At 27.0% G+C, this 20,066-nt stretch overlaps 1 protein-coding gene across 1 annotated transcript in view; it reads right to left on the bottom strand.

Moving 5' to 3' along the window:
• Positions 1 to 3,095: 3,095 nt before the first annotated feature.
• LOC148231091 (uncharacterized) overlaps positions 3,096 to 20,066 on the bottom strand; it is a 28,485-nt gene continuing 11,514 nt past the window's right edge. Inside the window, exons 2-6 of the mRNA XM_088194891.1 lie at positions 8,678 to 8,883; positions 7,115 to 7,250; positions 6,895 to 7,031; positions 6,611 to 6,827; positions 3,096 to 3,386 (exon numbers count right to left, since the gene is read on the bottom strand). Coding sequence (XP_088051017.1) covers positions 3,298 to 3,386; positions 6,611 to 6,827; positions 6,895 to 7,031; positions 7,115 to 7,250; positions 8,678 to 8,883 — 785 coding nt within the window. The 3' untranslated portion in view covers positions 3,096 to 3,297. The remainder of the gene's footprint in view (positions 3,387 to 6,610; positions 6,828 to 6,894; positions 7,032 to 7,114; positions 7,251 to 8,677; positions 8,884 to 20,066) is intronic.

Raw genomic sequence — 20,066 nt, 5'->3', positions numbered from 1 at the left:
CAGTGTGTCCAGGTTAACCCGAGAATCAGGGACGGATTTTTAAAAAAAATATTTTTACGTAATTTGAATCAATAGTATTTAATTAAATGACATGCATTTTTTGGCCAAATTTTAGGGTGAGAGGTAAATGCTACCTACATGTCCCCTCAAATGACGTCTCTGATTTAAATTACATACAGCCTTCGAACGTATTCATTACTATCTAATATGAGGTTTGCTGCTAATACTTGGACTTACGCATACCACCAGTTGTGAGTCACTGAAGTAGGTCATTGTTATCGATATGATGCATGAGTAACTGGAATCGAAACATATAACGATGTATCGAAATTTCTCAACAGTATCGCCGCGTGAATCGACCGTTAAGTGTTAAAAATAACAAAAATATTGTAGAGGTCATAAAGTTTGATATTTGTTTTTTTAAAAATAAGTAAATGTATTTCACTATTATTTTTATTATAAGCTGCATTGTTTTTGTTTTTAAAATAAATATTTTTGGTGATTTTAAATATAAATTCATATTTCATTTTATTAGTACGCGATCCACAGCTTAACGTTTACTGATTTTACCATTGTGAATATAAAAAACGATCATTAAAAAACTTTGTTTTAAATTTGACGTTAAAACGTTAACTAATTAAAAAGTTATGATGGTTTATAAAAAATAAGTTTTGGTTCTAATTTTCGCTAATATGCTCGGCCGCACGGCTGCATTTTTAGGAATAATATCCGGTATGCAAAGTGTTAAAGCACATTAACGTAGAACTGTGTAGGTTTTTGGCAATTTATGCTGCTCAAATATGTCAGTGTAGGATTTTTGTTATTTATAAGCATCTGAGTTATTTATTAAAATAACGTATAACGTACGTATTCACTATAACACGATACTCTACGTTCACTTTGCCATAACGTTTTACAGCCAAAATATGTTTGTCATTAAGGTGGTATTCATAATAATATGAGGTCACAGGGTGGGATGGGTTATGGCTCATTACCCCTTCGTCGAACTTTGTCTCGTAAAACTCAAGTCACTCGGACGGGTTAGGTAAGGGGTATGTAGCAATAGGTTTGGGTTACGTGCAGTCCCCCTGCGGAACACGAAACCGTTCTATTTCAGGACTTTCAGGACCCCGCCGCGCCGCCGAAGAATTAACCTAAATATTTAATTGCAGTATTGCAATAGATTAAAGTGCTAGACACGTTTCGCGGACCGCGACCGGAACAGTTGAACGTGGGCCGAAACTGAAATAGTTTGCAAATTGTTTGGTCCTCTTCACCCGCCCCTCCCCACATGCGAAACTTTATTATGAAAGCTGCTGGAACGCCAAAATTAGATCGAGGCATAATTTAACTTCCAACAAATTATTACTTATTAATTAATAATTAAAGGGTAACACAGATGAGCTAAGTATAAGCTGGTTCGGAATTTAGTCAATTATTTGTGTGGTATATTATTATGTAAAAATATAGTAAATATAAAAAAATATATAATTTTTTTATAGGCATAAATAATACATAAATACGGCTTAAATAGTACATACTTACATAAAACTTGATTTTGTAAGAGTATTGAAACTGCATCAATTTGTTGTAGTATTAAAAGTCAATAGAAAAAAATCACAATTATGAACAATCATAGCCTTCAACCATTAAGTTAGTATCTACATGTTTTCTTCTCACGTTTTTCGTTACTCACTAATGTTAGGTTAGCATTAGGGTACTTAATCTAATATTCGATTTTGCGAACTTTGTCTATAATGAATACCTACAAGTATATATTATATAACCCACCAGACAGAATCTGGAAATGTATATTATTCGCTATAAATTAGTATGTGTAATATTGTTTATAATGAATAGATGTCACTGCAGCTATGACCGTTTTTTTATTATTAAGGCAATTATTTTCATAAAAAAAATTTCGTGGTCGCTGCCAGGACTGGAACCCGTAACCTCAGAGTTACAAGTCTGATATATAACGGACTGCACTATACCGTCCTCGTATTTGAAAATTCGTATTCGAGTGAACATCAAATTCACTGCGTCTCATTTTTTAATGTAAGCTTCATACACTAAAAATACAAATTTAAATCATAGAATTATCAGCAAAAAATCTGAAGTGCAATTTGATTTTACTGAAAAGAAATTTTTCGGTGCACTTTTTTTAAATAAAAAAATACTAAGGATATATTTATTTACTTAAATTAAATTAAGATCATCGTAACCTAACAGATTGACCCAATGCGTCACGATGGTGCAAAGCAATAATTGTATTATTTTAATACACAAAAAAAAATATAAATAAAATATCACAATTAAATAATACAAACCGGACTAGCTCCTCATAGCTGACGTTAAACAAGTTATTGTGCAATGCCAGCATTTAAGGAGCCGGATGGTGACTGCCATAGGCGAGTCGGAAAGTACGGACGTTCTAGCCCCAACGGACATAAAAAAGGACGCGATCGTGATTTTTGAATCTTTCTGGAACCCATAACTCAAATTTCTTGAGAATAGTTTTACTTTTAAAGTTAAAATTTGAATTATTATTTTTAAATATTTTAAGCAAAAACCATACAAATATTTTATATTTAAATATAAAAATATTGTCGTTAAATAACTAAAAAATGGTGTTAATTAACCATATCTATTTATGAATATTTATTTTAATTTATAATATTTTTGTGCTGTTTAAGAGTGATATTTAATTTAAATTTATGTCATTAAATAGTGCTGATTAATACCAACTTATTTAAAAATATTGAATGCCGTGCACTAATGGGAAATTTAAGCATTTAGTTTTTATTTAACTTTGAATAGTTATAATGTATATTTAAATAATAATTTCCTAGTTTTTACAACTAAGGGATAAATTAAACACATTTTTAATGAAAGTTTCATTTCATTCATATAAGTATATATAACATTTTTTTTAATATAGTTTGTTTTTAATTTCGTACATTAAATATTTCCGTTAATTTTATTACAATGATATGTACACGAAGATAATTGTTACTTTTCATTTACAAATAACCTAAAAACATATAGTATATAATTTATATACATACATATTTTATATAATGATTGATCGTTAGTTAACCAATAAGCAATATCGTATATGTTTTTTTTTTATTTAAATAAATATATAATGTACATACTTAATTTATTTATTTATAAATAAAATAGATAAAAATAATACATTTACAGTATATGACTTGAAAAGTCGCACAGCCAGTTCTATGTATAATATTTTTATCGTTATATTATAATGTTAGAAAATATAATTGGATTACCTAATCACGTATTGAACATGTTCACTATGTGTAGAGTCGAAAACAGGATTAACAATGTTCGAATCGAATATGAACTCGCACAACCGCTTTTAACTGTGAACAATAAATATTGATGGATTAAAATTATTGTATAATGAAAAGGTTTATTTATACAATTTCATGCATATATGTGGTTGTTTTGTATTAATGTCAAAGGGCTTTGATTTGCATAGCAAAGGAATAATTTAAAATTGAATCACTTAATCGGAATGATCCTTTGAATGTGAGATTATATTGTACCATGAAATAGTAAATTAACTATTACAGATTTACTTAACTGTAATAAAATTGAATTATTACATATATATTTTTATATTGTATTGTAGTTACCGTTTTCAGTATACACGCTCTTTAATTCGTTACATTATAAGTACTTTTTTATGGGAGAGTCTTAACTTTTAAAAACTCATATTTTCGAATTTTAAACGGTGAAGAAGCACGCAAGATGTGGTTTTTATAATTTAAAAATATAGATGTAGTATATTTACTACCGGGCAGTCTGCCGCTTTTCGCTCGGTACGACCACTCGAATAGTTAAGTAAACCTGAAGTTGTTGGTTAGCTTAAAATATCGGTTAAGTGGAGCGTGAATTAAAAACGCCATCTTAAAAGTTATCCGGTGAATGATATATACATGTATACTGTTGTATCTTATTATTTTAATCATAAAACATATTAAATATTTATACATTCAGTATGTTAATAATAAATAATATATCAATATATATTTCACGTAATATTTATCATCAATAATTTAAAGCGAATTATATGAGTTATTTTTGTATATTGATTTGTAGAAAAAAAGTTGTTCAGGAAAATTCTAAATTAATATTTTTTCAATCTGAACTTAGATAAGCCAAAAAAAAAATCTACGCTTCTTAAAAATATTTTTTTTATAATGTATGTTAACATACATGATCCAAGTGATTTGCTATAGCGTAGAAAAAATAAATAAAAAACGAATGCCAGAAATGAAATCAAACATTCGGGGCTTCTACGTTCTCCGCGGACTTACAGGTGTCAAAGCATCAATCACTCGGATGCAGATAATTGCGCTTCTCAGACGGTCTGTGTCTTAAGATATGTTTAAAAACTTATGTTTGTTTTTAATCGATAAGTCGTAGCTATTATATTATTTTTTATATTTATAAAAAGGTAGACAATTTTCTGTGGCAAAAATCTCATAGCTCGGGCTGAATTTTATTTAGAAAGACTTTTCACTTTTGGTGACTGAGGAATACGCACTTGTTAATCTCACAACAGTGATGAAATAATTATGTTTTATAGATATACTTTTTTGAGTTAATTATTAACTTTATTGATATAATGTTCAATACGAAAAACAAAGCCAAATGGTCATAGAAGTATTTAACTATATAAATAAATATTTAGTTTGACTAATTTTTGGCATAAATTACATAATTTCCATTCAGCAAATGATTTAGTTGAGGCAAGTCTTTAGGTAAACATCAATATAAATAACTAGATATTTATTTTAAATTATGCCTATTTTTATAAATTAATTATCAAATGTACGGGATCATACCAAGTGTATCCTTAAAAAAATTAAAATATTAAAAAAAAACAATTAAGAAAAAAATATAGGATAGATAATAGTATTTAGTTGATTAAGTATTTTCTAAAATTAAACTAACACTAGATTTAAATCAGTCTTAAAAATATTTATTTTATTATACAAGACAATTTTTGCGTGTTTTATAAAAACAAAATGAAGAGTAAAATAAAAAAAATCAGCAATTTTACTGAATTAAAAAAAAATATATCAAAAAAAAAAATAAAAAAAAATTGTAAAAATCTGAAACAGTAACAAAAATATTCAGTAAATTAACTATAATTTTTTAATATTTTAACAAAACAATTTTACTGAATTAAAAAAATTTGACTTAAATATCTAAAAGAAATGTAAGACAGTAATAATTATATTAAGCAAAATATATCAAGTATAATTTAAAAGTTTTTGTCAAATTGATTGAATCGAGAAAATTTTTTAAATAAAACCTAAAGTAATAGCAAAAATAATTGTACATAAATATCTTATATTTGTTACGAAGTTTTGTGTAGTGTTATTTTGAAATACGAGTCTTGAAAATTATAATGTCGAAAAAATAAAAAAATGTTAATAGTCATAAGTAATAAAAACAAAAATATTGTAAATTTTAAATTTTGGAATGCAAAAATTTATTTCAAAATTAGCAATAAAGCTAGACTAGTAATATAAAAAAATTGATAAAAAATTATTTCTGAAGATTTTTTTGTGGAAAATTTGTGAAATCATAAAAAAACTATAAAAAAAAAAACATTATTTTCTTAAAAAAACCAAACATTTTGAAAAAAAATGCTAAATTTAGTCTATTGATATAACTATAAATAAAACTATATACCATTTTGACAGTTATTATAGTAAAAAAGAGTTGAAGAAAACAACTAAAGTAAAAAGGAAATTACAATTTATTAAAAATAAAATTACAAAAAAAATTGTACTATATTAATATTTTAAAATGTGTTTCTTTAGATTTAAATCAAAAATAATATTACTTCAAAATTATTTTTTTAAATATTTTTACGAAAAATTAACTGTATAGAAAATAAATTGCGAAAAAATAATTTATGCAAATTAGCCTAAAATATCTTACGTCAACAGTTAAAACACAGAAATATCATTATTATCTGAAAAAAAGTTTACAAGAAGAATAATTATAAGCCATGTAATTGATTATTGTTTTGACTCCAATCGCAATTAGCTATTCTTCTACTACTGTAGGGATAGGGCTTCATATATGTTTGTTTAGTTCAAATGCAGAATCACCTAAAAACACGTAACCCTGATGTCCGATAAGAATTTGTCTGAGCTCAGACAGACAGATGTCCGAGCTCAGACACTGCGTGTGTAGCGAAGCCCGGACAGATCTGTCCGGGTGTCCGTCGGGTAAATCCGTACGTGTGTGCTTAGCTAATGGCTTGATAATTATTGCACAGCAGCAACTTCGCCTGGAATAATCAATTAAGAGTCAACTAGCAAATCTATAACTTCAAGCTATATTTCGTCGGCCGGCGTACGGAATAATATTCCGCCGGCTTACATGTTGACATTTGTGGTTTGCCTTGAATTTTATCGTTGAATTATATATTCGTTTGCTCTCAGATTATATAGATATTTAAAATATACATCACCATAAATACGTTTAATATAGACATACGTTTCAAACGTAAAACAATATTCTTATAACATGTTAAAATATATGATATATTAATATTTACCTAGTAATAACGCTTCTCTGTTATCCGTCAACGGGGCCGCTCTACCCAGCGGGCTTGGAGATACGGGCCATGGGGCACTTGCGACGCACCTAGCCCTTAAAGACCCTCCTCTGAGATGATGTGAGCCGACCCTCAGCTTGAGTCCCAAGGTCGTAGTCTCCAAGCCGTGCTGGTGCTTCACCGTTCCGTAGTCTATCAGATCCGAAGGTCTGACGATCTGGGATAAGATGTAATATGATTAAGTGGATATCTCTGAGCGAAATTAAATTTTAAAGGGTATGTACCTTCTCGTCGTTGACGTACCAGTGTAGCACCGAAGCCGGAAACGATTTCCCAGAAGTGCAATTCAAATTTAGCGTGTCGCCAATTTGGTATTCCTTGTCTTGTTGCCCATTTATGTAGGGACCGTCTCTGGGTAGATCTGTTTATTAAATAATATGGTTAGCTTGTTTTTATTATTTAACGTTGCAAATTGTATATTAAATTAGTAAATATTATACTGACATACAACTTCCATTCGCCCCTCTCCACTAGCTGATGAAAAACCAGGAGCTTCTGCTGAAACTTCACATTTGTAAAGTCCTGAAGATTTTAATGTGAGTGCTTTCAGCAACACTCGCTTATCGTCTGATAGATGATGCTGTTAAAAAATATATTGATTTTACGATTATTTTTGAGACTATTTTAACAAAATTAAATTAAAATTATCGAGAAACCAGAATGCTTACTCTAAACGTTCGGCATTAGCAACTCGGGCTGAATTTTATTTACAAAGACTTTTCACTTTTGGTGACTGAGGAATACACACTTGTTAATTTCACAGCAGTGATAATATAATTTTGTTCTAAAGATATAATTTTTTAAATTAATTATTAAATTTATTGATATAATGTGCAATATGAAGACACAAACGAACCTACAAAGCCAATTTAACTAAAATAAATAAATATTTAGTTTGACTAATTTTTGCCATAAATTACATATTTGACTCCATTAGATAAGTGTAGTTAACATGTTCTTATTTTAACGCTTTCGAGCAAAGTTGTTGGAAAAATAATTGCTATTAATGACTTTTATATTTTTTTAGCATATTAATAATTTTAAAGTTCAGGAAAAATCTATTAAAACTGACACATTTTATTTAAATAAATCAGGTGGTAATAAAATTCAGAGTTCTGAATTTATTATAAAATTGAAATGCACTTGTTATCAAAATGGTTAAAAAAGTGATGATGAAATATTTCATAGCTTTACTCGAGTTAATCGTATAATGTGTAGTCGCGTATTTCCGTGATGTAGAATTGGACCTTTTAAATTTACGAGTGCGGAGAAAATGCTTGCATTTTTAAAGTTATTTTTTTCACTGATTAGTGAAAATTGTAAGTAATGGATTAAAAAATATATAGTTGAATATACTGAGCATGGCACAGTATATAAAGAACTCTCATAAATTGCTCCCAACAGGCGAAAGTTCATTCGAACTTAAGCCAAGCGGAGCTATACGAAGCATCAGAGAATGCAGCCGCTTCCCTCTTCACATATAATTCAACCTTTTAATCCCCAAAATCTGAATTATACAGAAGCGGCATAGGCTGCAATGCCTCATAATGTTTTTATAGTTATTATACAAACTGTGCATGATTTATAAATTTTTGCACAGTAATATTAGTTTATAGCTTAATAACTTTGCTTTTTATAAAAATAATCGCTTCGTAAATTTTATTTCAATCAATTTTTAAATAAAAACAACCGAAATTTTACAGACAATGAACTTAATTATTATACATAATAATTGAAAAAAAAAATAGTATTGTAGTTTTATAAAAAATATTTTAGTTACTAAAATTGTCATCTTTTATGGCTTTTCTTGATATTCGTTTATTTGCCATATTTAATCCAATAGCCTAATTTAAGGCAAAGCTTATCATAAAACATGAATTAATATATCCAAAATTTGCAGTTGAAATATTGAAATGATATTACCATTTATTTTACCAGTAACTAAATATTTCTTTTTAAAACTATTTTTTTTTTTTGTAATATTAGGTTTAATTAAATATTACGTACGTCCACTTTGATGCCGTCTATCCTGTAGCTGTGTTGCGGAGGCGAAAATTTCGGCATGAATCGGTAGAACTCCTCGTTGTCCTTGTACCACTTGACAGAGTAGAGGGTGTCCCTTTGGAGTTCGTATTGACACTCAAGAAGGGCCTGTTCGCCGCGCACTCTGTACCCCGGCACGACCACTTCGATTACCCTCAAGCAGATGGATTCTGTCGGATTGGAGAATCACTTTATTAATTAAACATGTAGATGACAGTTTAGTTTAGTTTTAAGTTTATTATATATAATATATTCTTAAAATAAAATTTGACTGTAAATAAACGTTTTAGTTTATGTATAATATAATACATATATTTTGTGAGACGAGCGATCAAATTTATATTACCGACATTATATAATATATTTAGACGGTCCCTATTAAAATCTTGCAATTTTGCATATTACAAAACGTTCATCATACTTATAACATCACAACATTATTCAAATGTAACCAAGTAAGCGAATTTAATTTGTAATATTTGGGATCTTTGGGATTCCAATAACCTAAACGCTAAAATAACATTACGATGTTTACCTTTGAAAATTGCTTAATATAATTCAAACCTTATGTTGATATTATTAAAGATCGCGATTAATATTTCAATGAACCAAAAGTAAATTAGTAACAAGATATTTACAGTCAAGCTCAAGTGAAACATAACGTTTAATATGTTTAATGTATCGTTATACAATATTATAATTAATAATTGCTTATTATTTAAAATGAAAAATATCAATAAACCATACTTTTATTATGTTATGGATTATATATACGAATGCTATATAAGCATTCGAGTTTATCGCGGCTCTTGGAAGCTCAACGGATTTAGTTATATTATTAACGATACGTTGTAGCATCATATTTCATTTTGGGTAGCCTTGTATTCAAATTCAATCACAATGCCTTTATACGCTTCTTTATTGAACGATGCGGTCGTTTTATCAATAATCAAGATTATAACCATGGTAACTTTAAAGGATATTGATTGAAAAAGTATGTAACCGACATACGAAAGTCAAATAATCGCGATTAAACCACAACGTGGATATATTAAATATACGTTACTTCAAAATTTTATTATTTATTGTAGTATCACGTTACAGTTTTGCTATGTCAGATTGTCACACTAGATGTTACTTAAAGTTTAAATACTTAACAGGAAGGTTGTTCATATAAATCTTATTTAAAATTTGATATACACCTATAAAAGTATACATATATTTTTAAGTCTTCGTTCAATTTTGGGTATTTTGACGCAGTTGTTGATATGCATATAGTTTTTAACCAAAAAAAAGGGCCACAAAAAGTGCATATCTCATTAAAATTAGTTATTTGTTTTAATTGCTTAGTTCGCTATTACAACGAAGAGGGAAATATAGTTTTGCTTAAAACAATTTATGCTATATATTTTTCATGAAAATTATGTACCTGAAACCCTATTATTGTTTAACTTTTTAGATGCCAAATTAAGTTTTATGGAAAGTCAGGTAATCAGTTTTTTATATAATAAGCCTTTGAACGCGGAAATAGACTAAAGTCGCTCAATTGATTTTTTTATCTCTTTACACAAAAATCAGTAAAAAAAATGCTTGTCAAGAAATTTTTTTTTTGTGAATAAACATAAAATATCACTTTAAATAAATAAAAATTAAAAAATCAAAACATTTAAACACAGAATCAAGGTAAAATTTGCATTTAAAAAAAAAAAAAAAAATAAAGTTTTTTATGATGTTTACTTAATTGTATTTGTTGCATTTCAATTTTTAGTGTGTATGATAAATCTAAACTTTGGACTTATAAACCATACACGGTGTTGTGTATTTATCCGCACCTGGCAAATAAAGGGTTAAAATGAAAATTCCATAAAGCGAAATATCTGAACATGATTGTCAAATATATATTACTTTTAATTTATTTATCATGCTTTACATGCTCGCCTATTTTAGAGTAAAAAAATGTGTTATTACAGGAAATGTAAGTGTATCATACAATGTTTAAAATATTTATTTAACATTAAATTGATATTGTCATTTTTTAATACATATTGTCGTATTCTTCAATATACATATATGTGTATATTATTCATCTATGATCGGTATTTTCACTGTGCGCAATTTACGTTTTCACATTAATAACCGAACCATTTTACCTGTGTAGTATAAATTATTTTATAAATAAGCAAACTTTCAGGTGTAATATTTATAATTATGCTATTTATTACCCGTATTACTTTAGCACATTATTATATTTATGGGTAAACAAAATTAGTATAAATTTATTACATTTGTGGAGGTTGGCATGTGTTACACGAACAAAAAAATTCTAACGGCGCAAACAAATATATAGAAAAACCAATTTATATTTTTAAAAATCATAAAATATTTAACTGCTCAAAAAATAGCAATATACGCGATCATCTCACGACAAATCCAAATAAAATAAATTAACATAAGGACTAGGAAAACTTATTACCGAAAAAAAAAACAAGGCAATTCAAGATTATCCTCAAAGGCTTACTACTACAGAGTCCACAGAATACTCGCTTTGGAAAGTAACAAAGAAAATAAGAAACCCTCAACAATTCTCTTCCCGAATCAGATTTATTAACGAAAAATAGGTCAGAGATGATAAAAAAGCTAAAGCTTTTGGCGATCATTTACTTTTTTAATCTTACTTTTATATTTAAGCAATTTAATTACTTTTCATGAATTTTTTTAAATTTACGCGACTACATTTTATTTTTAATGCTCTGATTTTTATTAGTTTACATATTCAAGTTTTTAATGAAAAAGTGTTCTAAATTATGATGTATTTTTAATACAAATAAAACATTAAAAAAATTTAAAAACAAATCACTAGGAGCTGAACCAAAAACCGAAAGCAAAAAAAACTTATTTTTTCCGAAATAAAAACCGAAACGGAACTATATTTTTTAATTGAACGGAAACGAAAACCAAAATGAAAAAAATAACGGTTTGAAGTACTGTGAATATGTTCCTAAAGATATATTTTACAATTCTATGTAGTTTAGTAGTAAAATCTTTTCATTTATATGCTCAATATTTATCTGGTAAGATTAAAATAATTATATAGGTTTGAGTATTTTATTTTGTAATATTTTCTATATTTAATTGTTTTACCATATTTCTATTATGGACTCATTCTAGTAAAAACATTAGACTATTTTTATCTCTTTCAATAATTCAACAATGTGTGTTACATTTTTAATTTTCGGATATAGCCTCTGGCCGACGGATGTCAAAGCGAGTCGTCGGTATTATAAAACCAGCGCTTCTCAAAGGTTGAGGATTTGTTTCTGCGGTGACCATTGTTACCTTTGATGTCTGCTTTAACACAGGTAACCACTCGGTGTGTATTGATATAAAAGCGTTCGAGATTAGCTCGGACCGAAGGGAGAGAAAGAGAGATCGTTTTGGTCCATTGTCGGGCATTTTCCTCTTTCCCGTGCGCCATTAAGGTGATTCGTTTTTATTCTTAATATCACTTTGCGGTTGATTAAATATGGTTTTAATCTGGCGAATGACGCTTTGAGTCCGGACCTTAATGCCATTATTGTCGAGAGAGCATATCGGAACAGGAACCGATTTCGATAATCGCAGCTAATGACGGTCTTCATTATTATAATTTATTTTTTATACTGCTTATGCTGTTATATTTTCTATTATATATTCAAAATATAATGTCTTATATACATATGTATTTAAATAATATATAAAACATCAAAGTTTTAGCAAAATGTTTTGGATATTGAAACGATAAAAATGACCTTATTTATTAGTCAATTATGTTCTTTGTTTAATTTTTATGCTCCCTTGCAATAATGTATTAATATAAAGTTGACTATTTAATTCGTCGCAGGCAATATAAATATAAAATTGATATAACTATAGTAAATGTATATAATAACGCAATACTAAGAGCACATCCCAGGGTTTGATTACTTGCGAAATGAAGCCACGGGTTGTAGATGAAATGTACATTTCGCTCGAGCTATTTCTATATTTATTAATAAATATGTGAGTATATTTATTATTAAACAAATAATATTATATCACGGTTTTAGTTTAAGGTAATATTTATTTCAACTTTAAAAGTACGTTATCAAATATACAATTAAAGTTAAAAAATCTGTTGAAAGCTTTAATTATCTATAGCCTTTATTTAATAAACAGTTATACTATATAATTTATTTTCAAAAAGATTTTTCTATTTATAAATTTATTAATTAGTCGTTTTAGCGCAAAAAATATTAAAATGAATATATAAAATATATAAAAAATACCAAAATAATTATATATTTTTTATATCGTGGTGATTTTGCTCTACAATTTTATACTTTTTCTATTTGATTTAATTGTAATTATTAATGTATAAAACTAAAAATCATTATTTATTTTTATTTAGTTTATTGATTTAAATTCATTATTTTGAGATAATATTTATACGTAAATATACATTTTTATAAAGCTGAATTTTAGGATCTAAAATAGATTTTGTTTTAATTATAATAGTTAGTTATAAAATTACTGCTGTATTTTTTTATTGCTAGTATGAAAATGTAGATTTTTTATACAACAGTTTATTATTTTCTCTTTCTAATTATTACACGATAAATGTATAATAATTAGTGGTAAATATGTGTATTAAACTAACAATAAAAAGTAGTTTATTGAATTTTCGTGAAAAAAAATGTTTTACATAAGTTAAAAGCGTTATTTACTACGTTAAGTAATACACAAATAACAGTTTCCGTGCTATTTATTAATAAAGTTGTAATTAACAAAAATAATTAATAGAAAAAACAACGAGTAACCCTCAAAGGAATCGACATATTTCCGTCAACTATTATGCTTTATTTACAAATACTATTTATTTATTAGTTCTTTAAGATGTTTTAATTGCTATGAATTTTTGGGTTACTTATAATATTATTATCTTCTGAAAAATACGATTTTTTACCATCGTTCGTCGTCTATAAAATATTTATATGGACATAGTAATAAACATATTTAGGTACTTTAAATACCGAAAGCATTTTAAAACGATTAATTAATTGTAAATATATGTATATATGAAATAACAAATTATTTATACATATTTTTCTTGAATTATTTATTCATGTTTTTATATATCGCTGCATTATTTATAAAATTAATTATTTTTATTATTTTAAATTTGACAAGTCTCTCAAAAATAGTTTTAATACCATATCATATTTATAAACTATTATTATTTTTTATTAAAAATGATAATATATACAATAGTTTGTGATAATATAATCTTAAAATATTAAATTTATTTTTAATTATTTTTATTTATTAATTTTTTTGGTAATTTTAATGTCAATAATAACAAAAATAATTTAAATTACATTTCTTAGGATTAGTGCCGTGCCAATGTATGTGTCTACGTTTGATCATGCCGGCCGGTAACCGGTCGGCTGTTGTTGGGTATTTGATTAAGTGCATAATAACTTTTGTTTACTTCATATTACCGATTTAAAACGCATGGCGCACGACGAGCAATTGAAAAATATTGATTGGGGTGAAAAGGGCTTAGTGAGATCAGTCAATATCTTACGACTCCGACTCCGATTCCGCTTAAAATGCTCAGACTCAAATAGGTAGTGGTAAAAATAATTATTTTTTAAATTAAATACCGGAAGTAAGATTTAACGGTCTCATTGAGAAATTCGGGAATACCCTAAATTATTATTTAAAGACCAGAAAGTTATATTATGAACATTAAAAATTAGGTTATGCAGAAGATTATTTATTGTAATTACAGTATATTATTTATTGTAATTAATGTTAAACATATATATTTTTTATTTCATTTTCTGTAATTTAGACTGAACAAATATAGAGATAAGTCTACAAATACATATATATGTATATGTAATATGTATAATAGTCTGCCTAAATGGACCATAAACAACGATCGTTTGGTGTCTTTACAAATACAAAATAATTTTATTGCGTTGACAGGCCCGTGAAATGTGCTACCCAAAATTGTAAGTGTCCCATTACAGCAGTGTTTCCAAACCTTTTTCTGAGTGAGGAACTCCAAAGTCGACTTACCCATAAAACATCAGACTAATTTAAATAAATTTTGATAAATATAAGTGAAATTTTAATTCATATTTTATTCATATACAAAGAAAATTTTCGGTATTTCTTAAAAATAACTTAAATTGTGTATTTAATTAAATGAAAAACCTGAGGTGAGCAGAAAATCCCAGTTCAGATATGTATGCGGTTGAAAATTGTAGTGATACATTTATAGCATTTTTTAAAACTATATTAGGGTATTTATTTTTAATACCTAAAATAATTTATTGTTGGGAATACATTGAATTTTAACTTCAGAGTGCATTTTTACTTAATATTTCTCAGCTCTTCCTCTTCCTTGATATTAAATTGCCCGAAGACGTGAAGTACTTAAATAAATGGATTTTAAGCCAGTCTACGTTATAAGCTGTTAATGAATAAATTTTATTTAAAATATTTTAATCCGAAACTGTTTAATTATCTGATATAAGAAGAACGATTTTTTTATATGCTGCATTTGTATTTAAAGAGAACACTTGAACATTTCCATCTAATAAACGATTTTTCGACATTAAAATTTTGTGCTAAAATGCGTAAGTTTATTAGTCAAACTCATTAAATGTTGTTGCATGATTTTATTTAACTTATTTGAATGCTAAAAAATATTTGCTAGATAAGCTAATTAAGCACACCAGATTCAATTGCTTGGAAAATTCGTTCAACTTTTCTTGTATAGAGAAATATAACAACCCGTCTTGTAGCTTGAACACACGATTTAATATACTTTTTTTCTTGAAAGTTAACTAACTTTAGTGTGTAAAAAAAGTGTAACATAAGCTGAATTTTTACTGTTACATAGCAATTAAAAGATTCTTGACTTGAGTGTCTTTTGTTTAACATAATTTACCATTCGTACATTGTGATCAGCAACCATTTTTTAATTTTTTGCAACTACAGATTCTGTATAAAAAGCGTTGCGTTGTAATGATATTTTTTTTATTAGTACTCTAAATGTCAACTTTTTTGCTGATGGTATTATTAGAAAGTGGTGTCTTCGTAATTTCTTCGTCAGCTTGTTCTCCAAACATTATTTTAATCATGGCTTGACAGACAGGTATAATTAATGACCAGAACAGGATCAGACTTATCTCTTATACTCTCTTTTTAAAATATGTAGTTTATTGCTCTTGTGATTTAGTGTCATTATTATAAATATTATTTTTGTACCTAACAGAATTACAAAATTAACTCTAAGACAAATATAAAACATAAATTTAGCTCCAAAACCATAAATTAATCCAGTTAGTTAAATGTTCCGGATGTATCATTACAATATTTCATCCAATTAGATACAAACCAACACACATTTAATGAGTCTTGTCGTTTGTAATTGTCGACAATATGAATATATTTTACAATAAAATATAAAATACTAAAAATATATATGCGAGTAGCACTTGATATATGGCAAAACTAAATTATTTTACAGGACAAAAGATATAAACGAATCGTTAGCAATTAAAACAGAGTAACCGTATAAAAAATGGTTGGATTTTCACGAGTACAAACCAGTAAAAATAATCTACATGTCGTCGAAATGTACGAACAAATAAGAGGATTGTTTCACAGAGTACCAGTTCGGAAATGAAATGAGAACGTACCGGAAAAGGGGAATTAACCTATATATTCGTACACATGTATCTAACTCTACATATTTTTGTGTCAGTATAATAGAACGTTAAGCCGAGTTTTATTCACTAATTTACAGAGCTGTAACGAAGATTAAATAAACAAATACGTACATACAAATGTATTTAAAAAATATAACTATAAAATGTATTTAATATTATATTATATTTAACTGGTAACTACTTGGGTATTTGAAACATTAATGGATTCTTACAATGGCTGATTAAATATCTAAATTTGAAGTTAAGGTAATTTTTATATTGATTATATCAATTTTATATTTAGTGTATTTTAATTATTTTATTTTATCTGAATATAGCATCAAAACAATTTGATGATACATAATATATTATATGTAGTTATTTAGTGGATAATTCCTCATTAACTCAAAGAGCTTTTAATTATATGAGGCGTATTTGTGACGTGTAATTAGTAAATTAACACATTTTACGGTTAATGTTTACACCTCAAACAAAATTACAATATATTCCTACTAGTTATTCACATAATATATAATCTTAATTAAATTTTAATGTGCTCAATGCAACACAGAATATTTTGATATTGTGTTGGCGTCGTTTATCGGCTTATCGGCCGGCGGAAAAATATTCTATACGCCTAGATTTCTCAGCTTTGAATAGCATCAGCTTGGGAAATTAACTAATTTTATAAGTTGTTTGTACTTACAGCAAATAGTTTTAATGTAGCCCAATGATTTAATTATAAAGATTCAAAATTCTTTAATTATAATTTTTTAATTTATAAATATTATATAAAATACCAGATTTTAAAATAAAGTTAATCGATTTTTGTTTTTAATATTAAAACCACAACAATAGTATTTAATGAATCCTAATTCGGGTAAATTTAATATTCCAAATTAATTTATAAAATATTTCACATTTTACAAAACAAAACGGAAATAAAAAATGACCTCATGATTAATGAACAAAGTTCAGTAACACAGAGCCGTAGTGTTTTTTCGCATAGGGATAATTCAAAAGCGTTATCTGCCAGAGCCGGCGGCGTTTTTTTTTGTTTTTCGTTATATATATTTTTCCCCGTGTAAACGAAAACGTGGCTTTGTTCGCACGTCTTGTTCATGAAATGTCATGATTAATAACGTTATTCGGCGGCGCAGATACCTTTAATGAAATTACCTGTATAAGTCGCTCGAATCAGTAACCACTTATGTGAAGGAGCATGTTGAAATATATATCTAGAGGCATTACAATATATGATAATAAAATATTTGTGTCAATTTATTAAGATAATAATAGATGTTTCTCTTTTATAATCAGTATTGTATATATAGACGTATATGGTTCACAATTTTAATATTATTTAAATATTATTATTTGCACAACGCAACAACGCATAATATTTTATTAAATTTATAAAAGCGTACAGGTCTTATACTATGTCCTATTTGAAGTCGTCGAGGCGTAGTGGATTCGAGTGTGTCTAGGGCAGTTTTGTACCGCGTTATATACACCGTGCGTGTTTCTCGACGACTGCTAGGTCCGCGCGTAACACTCGCGTGACTTCAGAAGCGCGTGGCCATGTCATTTGACTGGTGCCATATATGAATTGCTACATTATAAACTCTAAATACTATTAAAAAGTCACTTTTAAATTTGTGCCATACAATATGCAATGTTTAAAAAAACGAATACTTACATTAAGCAAAAGAGTTTCACTTTACGAACACATTTAGTGAATATGGATACACTTTGTGAATATATATTTTGATATTTAACAATATTTTTTTAAAATAAATTTAAATCATACCTGATTTATATTTTTTAATTATTTTTTTAGTACACTATCGTATCGGTTTAATATTTACTTTTATTTTATTTTATTATAAGTATTTCGTTGTAACATGTTAAGAGTAACATAACTCAATTAACAACTATCAAGAATGTGAGGCATAAATTGAAATTAGTATGAACCATTAACACAGCTAACAATCAATAGATGTTGGTATTCATGATTAAGTTAGATTTTATTTTTAATATTTATCAAAATATAAAAAAACCTAATCTGTGGTAAAAAATCTATTAGAATTATGATTTTGTAATAATTACTAATTTCTCTGATACAATAGCAAATAAAACTACTAGAGTTTATATTAGATTCAAAACCAGTTTTTTAAATATTAGTCTGATTAAAAATATATTTATAACACACAAGTTTGGTCTATTGTGTTGATATAAATATATAAATATTTTATTTGCGACTGACTTCATAATTGTTATATAATACATATGACTACATTACTAGCAATAATAATATTTTACATGACGTTATGAATTTATATAATCATAATACGTAGAAAGGTTGCTCTATCTATACTATAAAATATAGATAATATACGGTCTGTTTCTCAACTCTTACCAAGCGGTGTCAAGTAGTGATGTGATATTTACACAGGCATTCTAGGTTAGTTGTGCTATGTTTAACTTTAAATCTTCAAGTTGAAAATTAAGCTGAACAGCGACGTGCTGACGACCAGTCTTGTGCTACTGCAACACGTGCAGACAAGAGACTAAAATATTGTATATTGCTAAGTATTGAAAAAAAAAAATTATTATAGGATAAGTAAAATTAGTTGTAATGAATAAATAATGAGTTTAAATCAATTTAGCTAGTTATTATATAAATTACAACAATGTCATATAAATTTAATTTTACACTTAATTTTATTTCAGGTTATTTAATTAATTTTAAATGTGTATATATTTATTAAAAATATTTCTATAATATATAAGAAATATACATATATTGCTAATCAAACCAAAAGGCACTTTATTAAACAATTTATATAACGGAGAAGAAATAACGTAAAATTTTACTTAGTTGAGTTTTTAAATTTCATTAATCTTAGTGGATTTATACAGTACAGCCTATCTAGGTTTTTGCTTTGTGCGTCTTTAATTAGTATGCTATCGTGATAATAAATAAGTCACAACAACAGTTGCTCATTGTGACAGGAATTTACATAAAAAACTTACATTTCTTTAATGGTATATTTTTATCACAATGTCAGATAAAAATAGTTTAACAAAATAAAACATCGTTTATGTAGCTATAACTGATTCGTTAAAAAATATAATTATTTTATTTAAAGTTTGTAAAAATATCATGGAATATAAAAAAATGGTATGTAATACAATACACATCTCTGATATTTTTGGTGAATATTTTACCTACTATCATAAAATAATTTATGTTTTATATTGAAAGCAAATAACTATTAACGAGTAGATTATAAATGAATAAATAAAAAAACACTTTTTATAACTTGTTTCATGTTATGAGCTAGAGGAAATTATCTTGCAAAGCGTTTAGCACGGCATCTTTAAAGTGAACAGGGTAGTAATATAGAATGGTAATCAAGCGTAACATACTTGCCACTAACGCAGATTTTAAACGGATTTTCAATATAAACAGTGGGTTAAATACTTAATATAACTCTACTTGCTTTGTGCGGATAAGCACAAGAAACAATTCATAATACAACTATTTAAAATAATTTAAAGAGGTGCATTTTACATGGTATTCAAGTGATTTTAAATCTTTGGCTACA

Source organism: Plectrocnemia conspersa, unplaced genomic scaffold, assembly GCF_051122295.1.
Source record: "Plectrocnemia conspersa isolate PC_06_02 unplaced genomic scaffold, ASM5112229v1 ptg000010l, whole genome shotgun sequence".
Classification (NCBI taxonomy): domain Eukaryota; kingdom Metazoa; phylum Arthropoda; class Insecta; order Trichoptera; family Polycentropodidae; genus Plectrocnemia; species Plectrocnemia conspersa.
The sequence above is the reverse complement of the archived record's forward strand: the minus strand, read 5'-3'. Positions and strand labels throughout refer to the sequence as shown.